The sequence below is a fragment of the Rhincodon typus genome, chromosome 9, assembly GCF_021869965.1.
Source record: "Rhincodon typus isolate 14 chromosome 9, sRhiTyp1.1, whole genome shotgun sequence".
NCBI classification, from domain to species: domain Eukaryota; kingdom Metazoa; phylum Chordata; class Chondrichthyes; order Orectolobiformes; family Rhincodontidae; genus Rhincodon; species Rhincodon typus.
Genome location: NC_063340.1, coordinates 20,499,947 through 20,514,086, shown reverse-complemented (window position 1 = coordinate 20,514,086; position 14,140 = coordinate 20,499,947). Strand labels below are relative to the sequence as shown.

General features: G+C 41.0%; 1 protein-coding gene across 1 annotated transcript in view; it reads right to left on the bottom strand.

Moving 5' to 3' along the window:
* Window positions 1-1,044: 1,044 nt before the first annotated feature.
* Window positions 1,045-14,140, bottom strand: part of LOC109910575 (solute carrier family 22 member 3-like) — a 22,686-nt gene continuing 9,590 nt past the window's right edge. Inside the window, exons 4-11 of the mRNA XM_048601066.1 lie at window positions 13,800-13,968; window positions 13,593-13,710; window positions 11,895-12,001; window positions 9,749-9,963; window positions 8,330-8,438; window positions 6,512-6,624; window positions 2,740-2,839; window positions 1,045-1,177 (exon numbers count right to left, since the gene is read on the bottom strand). Of these exons, the coding sequence (XP_048457023.1) occupies window positions 1,099-1,177; window positions 2,740-2,839; window positions 6,512-6,624; window positions 8,330-8,438; window positions 9,749-9,963; window positions 11,895-12,001; window positions 13,593-13,710; window positions 13,800-13,968 (1,010 nt within the window). The 3' untranslated portion in view covers window positions 1,045-1,098. The remainder of the gene's footprint in view (window positions 1,178-2,739; window positions 2,840-6,511; window positions 6,625-8,329; window positions 8,439-9,748; window positions 9,964-11,894; window positions 12,002-13,592; window positions 13,711-13,799; window positions 13,969-14,140) is intronic.

Genomic DNA, 14,140 nt, shown 5'->3' with positions numbered 1-14,140 from the left:
TGGATTGAGAAGACACTGACATTATCAAACACTTCTTTTTAATTCATAAAACCTTCTGTTGTACAAAGATCAGCCATTGAGGTCCATTCTTATGTCATGTAAATGTAAATCCACCTATCAGAAATCCACAAATATCTCAATCACGCAGTGCATGGAGTGAGGCAGTCCTTATCTGCACAAGACTGTATACAGACACCGCAAATTACTAAAACCACTTCCATTAACCTTACATGAGACATGGTAGTGAAGAAAGCATTTGGCATGCTTGCCTTTATTGGTCAGTGTATTGAATATAGGAGTTGGGAGATCAGCTGTACAGGACATTGTTTATGCCACTTTTGGAATATTGTTTTCAATTCTGGTCTCCCACCTATAGGAAAGATGTTGTGAAACTTGGAAGGGTTAAGAAAGGATTTACAAGGATGTTGCCAGGGCTGTAGCGTTTAAGCTATAGGGAAAGGCTGAATAGGCTGGGACTATTTCCCCTGGAGCATCAGAGGCTTAGGGGTGACCGTACAGAAATTTATAAAATCATGATGGACACGGATAGGGAGAATAGTCAAGGTCTTTTTCCCAGGGTAGGGGAGTCCAAAACTAGAGGGCATAGGTTTAAGGTGTGAGAGGAAAGATTTAAAAGGAACCTAAGGGGCAGCTTTTTCACACAGAGGGTTGTGCGTGTATGGAATGATCTGCCAGAAGAAGTGGTGGAGGCTGGTATAATTACATTTGGAAGGCATCTGGAATTGTATGCAACTAAGAAGGGTTTAGAGGGACATGAGCCAAATCCTGGCATATGGGACTCAATTAATTTAGGATATCTGGTCAGCATGAACAAGTTGGACCAAAGGGTCTGTTTCCGTGCTGTATATTTCTATGTGAGGAATCTATATACAGTGAACAGAATCAAAACCTTTAAGCTCCGATGTTTGTGATTACAATAAAATTGAAGTGAGTGATTTTTTTTTTAGTAGGACTTGATGCTGCATGTCTTGAATGTTGTGAACACATTATTACATATCATTGACTGTTAAATAATGTCAGTAGTACTTTTGAACATTTTAATCTAATTCAGGAAGTTACAATCTTCTCTGAAGCAGGTTACTTGTCGTAACTTGTTTCTGTCGAAGGATGTAAAGTAACCAGCTCACAGGTTGTCTTTGGGGTTGTGTTCTTCTCTCTGGAGACACAAAGAAATATTCTCACAGAATCACAAAACTGTTACAGTACAGGAAGAAGCAATTTGTCCCATCGGGGCTGCACAGGTTCTCTGAATGCTTCGGCTTGCTGCCAAACTTCTGCTATTCCCTCACAACACGGCATATTGTTTCTTTTTAAGTAGTCATCTAGTGTCCTCCTGAATGCCTTACTTTAACCTGCCCCCATTACAATTCCCGGTTATACATTCTAGACCCTAATTACTCCATGTTTTAAAGCTCATGCTTCTTTATCAGTATCTTTAAATTGTGGACTGAAATGACAAAAGAACTGTTTTAAAACCAAGGATTACTGCAATTTTTGAAAGCAAGTAACCTGACTCTCATTGCAAGCATTGTTTACATAGCCACTTGTCCAAATGGTGTTTGAAGTCCTGTTTGTAGATGAGCTAAGCTAAATGTTTTTGTGCAAGTGGAACTTTGACTGGCAATGTGAAGCTGATTGGTCTGTGGACTAGTGACCAGTTATCGATGACAAAGGCCTTCTGCCCGCCAACAAATATGTAATTTGTTCTCAGTTAGGGGCTTGGGCCTGTGAAGAAAGTAGAGAAGAGCCTTCAGAACTCCACCAGCTGAAAAGCTCTGTCTGCTCTCTGTCATAAGAGCTACCTTAAGTCTGAAGAAAATCAGATTATTTTTACTTCAGCAGTTGCTGTAAACCATGACTTTTATTTAATAAATCAGTGACATTTCATAAGTTTGAACCCACCCCAAGCCCCCTAAAAATCAATGAAAACATCTGGAAAACAATGACTGAGGTACAGCATTCTGACCAGAATGAGAATCAGCTCAGTAGACCCTATGAACAAAAACCACTGAACCAATCTTTCCCTTTGTCCGTAACACACATATTTCTTGTCTTATCGGTGTCAGTGTGTGTAGAAGAGGGTTTATAAGGGGATTAGTAATTTAATTAGCAGAGTTATATTCTGACAGTTCATTCTGTACCTGTAGCTAAAGCCTAATTGCTTGGAACAAATGGCAATTTTTGTTAAGTACAGAAGCCCTAGTCAGTTCTTTCCGTCAACCTGTGTCTAAAAGCCAAGTAAATAGGGAATCCTTGCGTATTTTCAAACATCTTTACCCTTTGTGACTGGTCTGGGGATAGAGGGTCTGGAGGTGCTATCCCAGTGAGTCAGGACACTGTGTGAAAAAGTTTTTCTTATCTCTCATTTGCTTCTTTTGGAAGTCACTTCAAATCTATGCTTTCTGGTCCTCCATCCTCTTATAAGCAGGAAGTTTCTCCCTGTCTCATCCTGGAACCATTCTAATGCACACTCTCCCAATGTGTTCACATCCTTCCTGAAGTGTGGACCCCAGAACTATACACAATACTCCAGCTCAGGCCTAACCAGTCGACTGTTGTATTTTAAGGCCCAGTTAATGAAGCCTAGAATACTATACATTTTACTAAGTTCTGTCTCTACTTATTATTAAAATTTTCTGGGCTCTTCACTCAATAAAACTCCAACAATGACTGCCCTGCTCCAAGGCTAGCCTCACACATAGTTCCCAATTTACATACCGTCCAATGGTTTCTGCTTCTTCAATGGTCTCTGGTAAGGTAACCCCCATGGTTTCAGGTAGAAACAAAACTAGTGCACCAGCAATCAAAGCAATCACTCCTGCAAATCAAAACGCACAATGTATTGAATATTGATAGTGTTTGTTCAGTTTACTCATGCAAAAAGCAAATTGTGACTTTCAAATGCATTGACTGCAAATTTGTCACTCTTATGGTGGCTCAGTGGTTAGCACTGCTGCCTCACAGCACCAGGGACCCGGGTTTAACTCCACCCTCGGGTGACTGCCTGCATGGAGTTTGCACGTTCTGCCCGTGTTTGCATGGGTTTCCTTCGGGTGGTCCGGTTTCCTCCCTCAGTCCAAAGAGCAGGTTAGGTGGATTGGCCATACTAAATTGCCACAGTGTTCATGGATGTGTAGGTTAGGTGGATTAGCTATGGAATATGCAGGATTACAAGAATAATATATGGGGCTGGGATGCTCTTCAGAGGGTCGGTGTGGACTTGATGGGCTGAATGGCCTGCTTCCACACTGTAGGGATTCTATGATTAGGTTATTCTGTGCCAAAAGTGCCTTTGGACTAGAGATTGGCACCCACAATGAAAATGCAGGTTATTTTGTTGAGAACATTAGAATATGTGTAATCATCGTCCATTTTAAATATATAGAATGCAATCTCATTGGAGTAATATCTCACTCAGAGATAGTAAGAACTGCCGATGCTGGAGTCTGAGATAACACAGTGTAGAGCTGGAGGAACACAGCAGACCATGCGAAATCAAAGGAGCAGGAAAACTGACGTTTTGGGTCGGGACCCTGCTTCAGAAAATTTTTCTACAGAAGGGTCCTGACCCGAAACCAGCTCCACCAGTACAGTTACAGCACTGGCATCAAACTGACAATGCAGAACATTACCCAGGTATGTAAAATAAAAACCGAAAGAACTGCGGATGCTGTAAATCAGGAACAAAAACAAAGTTGCTGTAAAAGCTCAGCAGTTCTGGCAGCATCTGTGAAGGAAAAAACAGAGTTAATGTTTCGGGTCCGGTGACTCTTCTTCACAACTGACAGTGGCTTGGAAGTCGTCAGCTTATATGCAGAAAATAGGGAGGTGGGTGGGGTAGGGAGTAAACGATAGGATAGAGCCCAAAGAGAGAGAAAGACAGTTGGACAGACAAAGGAGTTGCTAACGATCAGGCTGGGAGGGTGAATAGTTGTTAATGGGGACTGTTAGTGACTAAAAACAGGGGATGTGTAATGGCAGGCTATGTGGTAACAAGGCCTGGTGTGTGGGGCGGGGGACTGGGACATGGCGGGGTTTAGGCCCTAAAATTATTGAACTCAATATTGAGTCCGGAGGGCTGTAGGGTCCCCAAGTGGAAAATGAGGTATTGTTCCTCCAGCTTGCATTGGGCTTCGCTGGAACACTGCAGCAAGCCAGAGACAGATGTTGGCCAGGGAGCAGGGTGGTGTGTTAAAGTGGCAGGCAACAGGTAGTTCAGGGTCTTTTTAGCGAGCAGAACGTAGATATTCTGCAAAGCGGTCGCCAAGTCTACGCTTCATTTCCCCAGTGTCGAGGATACCACATTGTGAGCAGCGAATGCAGTAGACCAGATTCTGGGAAGTGCAGGTGAGGTGTTGCTTCACCTGGAAAGTATGTTTGGGCCCTTGGATACTGGGGAGGGAGGAGGTAAATGGGCAGGTGTTGCACCTTCGCCGGTTACAGGGGAAGGTGCCGTACGGGTGTGGGGAGGTTTTGGGAGTGAAGGAATTGTGGACTAGGGTGTCCCAGAGGGAACGGTCCTTGTGGAAGGCGGACAAGGAAGGGGAGGGGAATATGTGTCTGGTGGTGGCATCTTGCTGGAGGTGGCGGAAATGGCGTCTGATGATCTTCTGGATGTGGATGCTGGTGGGACGGTAGGTGAGGATAAGGGGAACCCTTTCGCTGTTGAGGGAGGGAAGAGAAGGGGTGAGGGCGGAAATGCGGGAGATGGGTCAGACCTGGTTGAGGGCCCTGTCAACAACGGAGCTGGGGAATCCTTGATTGAGGAAGAAGGTGGACATTTCAGAGATTCCCTTGTCGAAGTTGGCCTCATCTGAACATATGCGATAGAGATGGAGGAACTGAGAGAATGGCCAAGCTTGTCCTCACCCTCAACAACTTCTCTTTCAACTCCTCTCATTTTCTTCAGGTAAGGGGTTGTCATGAGTACCCACATGTGCCCTAGTTATACCTGTCTCTTCATGGGGTACGTGGAACATTCCTTGTTCCAGTCCTATTCCAGCCCCTCCCCACAACTCTTTCTCCGATACATCGATGCTGCTTCCCTCTCTTGTCTGGAATTGGGAAACTTTATCAATTTTGCCTCCAATTTCCTTCCTGCCATCATGTTAACCTGGTCTATCTCTGACTCCTCCCTTCCCTTCCTCGACATTTTTGTTTCCATTTCTGGGGATAGACTGGCCACTAATATCCGTTACTAACCAACTGACTCCCACAGCTACCTGGACTATACATCCTCACACCCCACTTCCTGTAAAGACTCCGTCCTATTTTCTAAGTTCCTCTGTCTCCGTTGCATATGTTCCCAGCCAGTGACATCAACATCCCATGAAAAAGTGAAAAAGGCTCTCCATCTCTCCCACAATCCCCTGCCCTACACTATTCCTGAAAATTTCTCCTTATTTGTTCATTGACTTTGGCATTGAATCCCTACAGTGTGGAAACAGGCCCTTCAGCCCAAAAGTCCACACCGACCCTCAGAGTACTCCACCCAGACCCATCCCCTAATCTACACCTCCCAACACTACGGGCAATTTAGCATGGCCAATCCACCTAACCTGCACAGCTTTGGACTGTGGGAGGAAACCCACGCAGACACGGGGAGAATGTGCAAACTCCACACAGACAGTCACCCAAGGGTGGAATTGAACCCAGGTCCCTGGCGCTGTGAGGCCACCGTGCCACCCCAATTCCCTGCATTCCCTGCATTCCTTTCACCCGACCTCCCACGGGCTAGATTAAACTCTGCCTCAGGTGGTAGAAGTCTTTAAGATTGCAGATGTTTTCTCTATATAAGAAGTGATGTTCTGAACCTAACAAAACAGGTCAACAGTCTGCACCAACCCTCTGAACAGCATCCCATCCCATGACCCTGCATGGGGTTTTTAACCATTGCTAACCCACCAAACCTGCACTTCACTGGACACTACAGGGCAATTTTTAGCATGGCCAATCCACCTAGGCTGCACATCTTTGGACTGTGGGAGGAAACCCGAGCACCTGGAGGAAACCCACGTAGAAATGGGGAGAATGTGCAAACTCCACGCATCTTTGAGCCGAGCAAAGAAGCATAGGAAAAGTGATCACATAGATCTCATATAAGATACTGCAGGGAAGAAAAAGAAAAATCTAGACTAACTCTTTAAATTAAATTTTCAAAGGGTTGGAAGTTCAAATTAGTAATAGATGAAGTTTAAGTCTATTATGACAAAGCCTTTCCTTCCACTGAATAAAATGGACTGAGGGAGAATAGAAGCTCAACAACTCTGTATTTCTGAAGGATGCAATGGTGTCGGTAGCAGGTAGGCTGCTGTTAAGTTTTTGAATTCATGAGTTAAGATGAATTGATGTATTTATCTCTAATTTCCTTGTGGCCTTGTTACTCTAATCAAAGAAAACATACTCATTGTATCCAACAGTGCTGCATGAGGGAATGTTTTGCTCCACCAAATACATAGGGTTGATTCATTACAAAAACAGTTGAACTCACCAAAAACCACAAGGGGCATTTCTACCCAGATCACTGCCAACCTATACAGAAGGAATGGTGCTACAATTCCCCCAAAGTCACACAGTACTGAGCACACTGAAACTGCAAAGTTCCTGTTGAAGAAAATTGAGATTTTATACACCCAGATAAACCCATCATTTGATTTAATTAATTCTCATTTCGAAATCAGAAGCTATGTACATTTATAACAGATCTTCTATGCAAAAATCATTTAGTTTAGACAATATTATTAGATAATATTTGATAATCTGTGTTTGTGTGTGTCTGTATCAGTGATGGATGAGAATTAAAAAAGTCGAATTTGGTCTTAAACAATACTTCTAATTTAGAAAGAGAATTTAAAGAAAAACACCTCCTATCAACAGCCCTGCACCTTGTTGTCTCCTATCAATAGTCTCAGTTTTAAAAAGGATTAAAAAGGATTACTAAAAAGGATTCCTTGCACTTGATTAACATTTTGGCAAAACTATCTTGCTTGGAGGTCTTAAATTTTGAAAGATTGTAGAATAAGGAATTACTTGAAGTCTTATGAACATATCAGGAATGGTTTATTTTGAAAAGGTCATTGAAAATTCACTGTCAATATTAGAGTTTTTTTTAACAAGGGCTTCCTCGAAATCACATTCAGTCATAGAGTCAAAAGAGTCATACAGCATGGAAACAGACCCTTCAGTTCAACCAGTCCATGCCAAACATAATCCCAAACAAAACTAGTCCCACCCACCTGCTCCTGGCCCATATCCTTCCAAACCTTTCCTATTCATGTACTTATCCAAATGTCTTTTAAACGTTGGAATTGTACCCACATCTACTACTTCCTCTGCAAGTTCATTCCACGCGTGAACCACTCTCTGTGTAAAAAAATTGCCCACATATCTTTTTTAAATCTTTCTATTCTCATCTTAAAAATGTGTCCCCAGCCTTGAAATTCCACATCTTACAGAAAAGACAACTATTATTAACTCTATCTATACCCTCCATTATTTTATAAACTTCTATAAGGTCACCTCTCAACCTCCTATCCTCCAGTGAACAAAGTGTCAGCCTATCCAGCCCTTCTTTATAACTCAAGCCTTCCTTACCCAGCAACATACTGGTAAATCTCTTTTGAACCCTCTCCAGCTTAATAATATCCTTCTAGTAACGGAGCGACTAGAACTGGGCACAGTATTCCAGAAGAGGCCTCACTAATGTCCTGTACTTGAGTAGTGATCCTGTTTTGAAAAGTGGCTGGAGTTGGAGAGGTTCTCATTTAAAGTTGGCTCTGTTGGAGAAAAGCCTGCTAAGAACAAGCTGAGTTGGAGGAAAACTTTCAGAGAGCAAGCTAGCCAGCTGAATGCTCCCAGTAATGGAAATAACATTCTCTACCATCATTCAGGGTGAAACTTGTTGGCCCTTTTGAAAGAGTGATTGAAAGAATATCTTAAATTTGTACCTTCTGACTAAGCTGTGTCAGCTAGACTGCAGAGACAATGATGCATGGTTTGTGATTTGACCACATGTGCCAGAACATCAGAGAAACAAACTCCAGAACATCTGTACCACACTACAGACTGTGGGTATATTATCAAAGTATGTGCATCTTTATTGAATAATTTTTGCTTGGATGATCAACCCAAAATTGTATAACTTCTACAACAATCATTTTTAATTTTTATATTTTAAATATCAGTTAAAAGAATGAGATACATTTGAAATCCTATCCGAACATTCTGCTACAACTGCTCAATGTCAATTGGTGCTGAATGGTTAAAAATTAGCTGTTGCAGCGTGTAACAAATTTCCATTTGTACCTACCTTAAAAATGTTGGATATAATTCGGTATTTACAAAGCAGACCATTAAAAAGGCCACCGTAATCCCTAGTTTGCCGAAAGATGAGATTACTGCTTTCAGCCAGTATTGATCTGAATTAGAAAGAAGTTAAATGTACCATTTGCAAAAGAAAAAGCAGATGCTCAGACAAGGATGAAAGATTTTATTTGCTTATGCTTTCAAATACCACAGGAAACCAAACTATTTTAGCGTCTTGGGCAGCACCTTAATTCCTATTCTTTTGAAGAAAAACCTTAGGGAAAATGTTTTATGTGAGGTGCAAAAAAATTAATAGATGGTTGCATTTATTCAGTTCTGAAAATTAAGTTTTAATCTCACATTATGAAAAGTGAAAGAATATTTTTCATTTGTATTCAGCTTTATCGGATCTCTCAAAAATCCCCCAAATATTTCATCACATACCTGAAAGCACAGTAACTATTATGGAAAGAAGTTAGAATAAGTTGGTGATATGGTAAGGAACAGAAAAATCCAGGGACTGAGTCTTGCAAACCCATGGCAGGTCTGTTCAATTTCCATTGTTTTTACTGCTTGTAACTGATAGTTGTAATTTTTCTAATCAGGTATACCTTGTGAATATGGAGTTGTGGATTCTCCCCACAGGGATATCCACATTGTGTGTGCGTTATGACTCAGCATTCATACTTGTATCATCTTGCCAAAACCGTGTCAATTCAGAACACAATCTTATTAACTAAAAACACAAAGCATGCCCAATCATATTTAGTTCTTCCAGGAATGTTCAACATTCTCATGATTGATTCTTCTGTCTTGCCTTTTATTTTAAACCAGATATGTCTTGAAAGATAAAAGTATAGAGCAGAATTTACAAGAGTGTTAAGTATTTGTGGAATGCCTATATCAATTATACCACCATAGTCTGACACTGTGTGGCCTGGCACCCGCTGAACTCCCGCTTTCTCCTGAAGTGGGTCTGCATCTATCCTTATTCCTATGAATCATTGTTGCATTTTGTCCAGTTTGAATGTGCTAAATCTTGTTTTTGCTGTCCAATTGGAAAATCATTTGTCCAAGTGATTCATATGAGTCAAGGTGAGGTTTTTTTTAAATTAACTGTGTATTGAATATACACAATATCTTGTGGTCCGACAAATGCCCAGTCCCAAGGTTACTGGAATAGGGCAGTGCAATCTGGATTATTTGAATCTCTTATGTCTTTGTGCCCATTGCAAATCCCTTGTGTTGGCAGCGGGCGCAATGTGATATTACCTGATTGACAGTTAATAGCAGCTCCCCTCACAAGATAAAATGCCATAATAGAATGGTGAACCATATTTTGTTTACTTTAGATGAACCATGGACATCATATTGAAGACTATAGTGTCTAGATTAAAATATAAGATTACGAGATGTAATTTACCATCAGGTATGAAGGCGGTTATCAGGCAAGATGCTCCTGCCAGGAAATTGCCTCCTGCAAAGGGATAGCGACGTCCTACTCGGTCAATGAGAAGGATAATGATGATTGCAGCTGGTAGCTCCACAGCTCCTGAGATGAAGAAATTGATGTAAATGTTTCCTCCCATAATCCCCAAACGCATGACAAGCCCGAGATACACCACAGCACTTGCAAACCTGAAATAAAGGATTGGATCCAACTTATTACCACAGGTTCATTGCCAATATTTGTAAAGACAACTGTCATTGTGTAACTGATTACTTTTGCTAAACTCTTGATGTCCCCACATTTGAATTTGTTCCAGCAGTTAACTGTTTAACATAATAATAGGTAATGCATCAGATTAAATCAAATGTAAATAATTAGACAATGACCTTCAGTATGCTTTCCCTCATTCTGTGACTCATGTAGTAGAGAAAGTCACAAGGGGCATGGTCCTTTGAAGACATTTTGACTCACAAAGCAAGACTTTTATTTTCACTGTGTTGATGCAGCCAGTTATTTGTCTGCAGAACCCTTTACTCTTCTCTTTCTATCAATTTTCAACAGATTTTCCAAGTAGATCCAGGATTAAACTGAGATACTGAAGTTGCAATCCCAAGTCCTTCATTCCTGCACTCAATACCTCTTGCACCTCACTGGCCACTCATCGGTTCTTTTCAAAGAATGAAGGTTGCAAAGTGAACAGAGACCATGTATTTAAGAAAAGACTCAGATCTAAATATTCCAAACGTTTAAAAGTTTAAAACAACATGGAATACCCTGAGGAAATTATTCCCTCTCCACACATGTATCAATTTGCCACAGGCTGGAATCTGCCTAATCTCTTTAAGAAGACAACTCATCATTTGATACACTTTCAAACAGATCACTAATGTTCCTTCTGAATCATGAAGAACAACTAATAAAAACCCCATCATATCAATTCAACTTTATAACCCATACTTCAAGCCTTCATCAACTGCATTCTTTGCAACATTTCTTTAGGAGAATATGCACATGATAATCAAGGAACTAGGATATAAAGCAGCATGTGAGCAGCAGTCTGCAGGTGAAGCTTAGTGTTGCTCTTAGAAATGGTAGTTGCTGCTGCATGCTATCTGTTCAATGATCCTGCATTGTGTAAATGTGTATTAGTTATAGTCTTCAAACAAATCAAACCTTCCCAAAGTTTACCATTTCTACGTGTGTGATTGATGAGTTTGTGTAAAGAAGTCAGAAGCAGAATGTACAAACTAATCCTTGGTTCCAACATTGGCTGAGAATGAGATGGAGATTTAAAATTTCAAAAGTGAATAACTGAAATTTTGAGATCCAGTAAAATTGTTGGATGAGACCAAAGGGGAGATCTATTTGCCCGTTGCTGGCTCAAAACCAAACTGGAATAGTGGACACACACACTAAGGTCTTCATCTGGTTTATGAGCTGAAGGTAAACTCTGTAAAGTTGATTTATCTATTCGATATCTTTGTTAAATGTTAACTGTTGACACTCATCCATCCATCCAATGAAAAGACAAATAATAATCAACAAGTAATACAATTATAACAGATCCACAACTATGGTGGAAGGAGTAAGTCACATAATCTGCAACCAACACACCACTGCCAGGTTTTGTGGTAGAGAATAAGTCAGTGTGCATATAATAGATATTTTTAATCAATCTGTTCAGATATGTTATGACAAACCTCTGGAGCAGGTAGGGTTTGAACCTGCTTCTGGCTTCTTTACACAAACTCATCAATCACACACGTAGAAATGGTAAACTTTGAACCTGAGGCTCTGGCTTAGAGATAAGGGCACCACCACTCTGCCACAAAAGCCCCAGCGTGCATAATGTATGCTTTGCCTAGTTAAGTCCTGAAATGACACTGGATCTTATTGATGACATAAGGTCCCAATGTAAATGGCTAAATTAACTGTGTCCTTGGATCACACCCAAATGGTGATACCACAAAGAGAAAGGGGATGAAGCAGTAAAGCTATTCCACTCAAATTTCAAACGTTGCCTTTTTCTTCTGGTAGGAGTCATTAAAATCTTTTCCAATGACAGCTAGACGCATGCCCTAATTCACATTCATACATACAAATTTTAACATGATCTCACCAGTTGAACATCAGAATAAGAGTATGCTTCCTTATCTGCAGTGTTTTTACCAAGTCTATAACTGAGGGTCTCTTCAATGCTTCAGTACAATCTTCGATTTGAACTGTCTGCCAAAAAAGTACACAAAATGATAAAATGTTCAGCATAGTCACTTATCAACAAACAATATGAGCAGGAAGTTTCAAATAAAAACATCAGCTCTGGCCTAAAGCAATAATTGCCATCTCCTTGGGATGGTCATTGCACATTAGATATTATGATCACTTGCTTCACCATACTTGAGAATTAATCATATCAGTGTTTCAATAGTTTACTCAAAAGCCAGGTACTTTGCCAGCTGTCTGGTATCATGTGGTACTGCGTTATAGATATTGGGTATCTATAGATATCTAATAGATAGGAATCTATTTCTTGCCTGCGGAGGCATTGTGACCAGTGCATTTCTGAAGAAATGTCCCTCGAAACAAAACATTAACTCTGCTTTCTCTCCATAGATGTTGCGCGACCTGTTGCATTTCTCTAGAAAATTTTTTTTTTTGTTTTGCATTTTGATGTTTTCTTTCCTCTTCTAAACAGCTATTTTGATCATAATTAAATGCATTCTTTGTCAGAGCAGTGGTCGGGATAGTTGAACAGTTTCAGTATCTGTAGTCTAAGTATGGGAGACCTTTGCTACTGGTTGATCATAACCTAATGACTCCTGCTCACCTGTGAAAGTCTTTCCATCAGCACAAGTCACAGTGAAGAAGTTTACATCAGAGTACAACAGGACTTTGATCAGATCAGCCAATCGGCCAAGGAGTGGCAGGTGGATTTTAATTTAGATAAACGTGAGGTGTTGCATTTTGGAAAGGCCAATCAGGGCAGGATGTATACACTTAATAGTAGGGTTCTGGAGATTGTTGCCAAACAAAGAGACTTGTTATATAGGTTCATAGTTCCTTGAAAGTGGAGTCCCAGGTAGACAGGATAGTGAAGGAGGCGTTTGGTATGTTCACCTTTATTGGTCAGTGCATTGAGTATTGGAGTTGGGATGTCATGTTGCTGCTGTACAGGACATTGATTAGGCCACTTTTGGAATACTGCGTGCAATTCTGGTCTCCCTGCTGTAAGAAAGACGTTGTGAAACTTGAAAGGGTTCAGAAAGATTTACAAACATGTTGCCAGGGTTGGAGGGTTTGAGCTATAGGAGAGGCTGAATAGGCTGGGGCTATTTTCTCTGGAGTGTCAGAGGTTCAGGGGTGACCTTATAGAGGTTGATAAAATCGTGAGGGGCATGGATAGGGTGAATAACCAAGGTCTTCTCCCCAGGGTGGGGGAGTCCAAAACTAGAGGACATGGGTTTACGATGAGAGGGGAAAGATTTAAAACGGACCTAAGGGGCAACTTTTTCACACAGAGGGTGGTGCATGTATGGAATGAGCTGTCAGAGGAAGTGGTGGAAGCTAGTAGAAATACCACATTTGAAAGGCATCTGGATGGCTATATCAACAGGAATGATTTAGAGGGATATGTGACAAATGCAGACAGCTGGGACTAAATTAATTTAGGATATCTGGTCGGCATGGACTAGTTGGACCAAAAGATCAGTTTCCATATTGTTTAACTCTATGACTCTATAACTTTAGGAGACCAAGAGGGGGAAAATAAGTAGAAAGAAAATGCCTAACAATGTTGGGAAATTGCCATGGTAACCACCTTAATATCTGTCGAGAAATTGTGCTTTTTATTCCTTTTTGCCACATTCTGTAGAATTCTTTGGGCCTCGTCATATTTCTTTCGAGACAGCAACCATCTTGGAGATTCTGGCATCAGCCTATGAAAGGAAGACAACCAGGTTTTTGTCATGGCACAGCTGGTTTCCACTCCCAAGCCAGCAGTAATGATTTCTTTGTTCAACATTACCAATAGTAGGTGAGGAAGACAAAGTGTGGTAAGGTCGCCGCCAGTTGCAGATTTCTCCAGGCTGGTATGAAAACAGCAACAGCAGCAAGTATTATCATCCCAAAACTGAAGCACATCTGGTTCAAAATGCCCACTGTTCTTCTGTATTCCATCCCAACAATTTCTGTAACTGAGATTAAAGTTAAAGATAATAGAAATTTAGACTCCTATTGGAAATTTCCATTCCCGCCTCCTTGAGCAACAGGTTCTCAATCTGAGATAGTAAGAACTGTCGATGCTGGAGTCAGAGGTAACACAGCGTGGAGCTGGAGGAACACAGCAGGCCAGGCAGCATCAGAGGA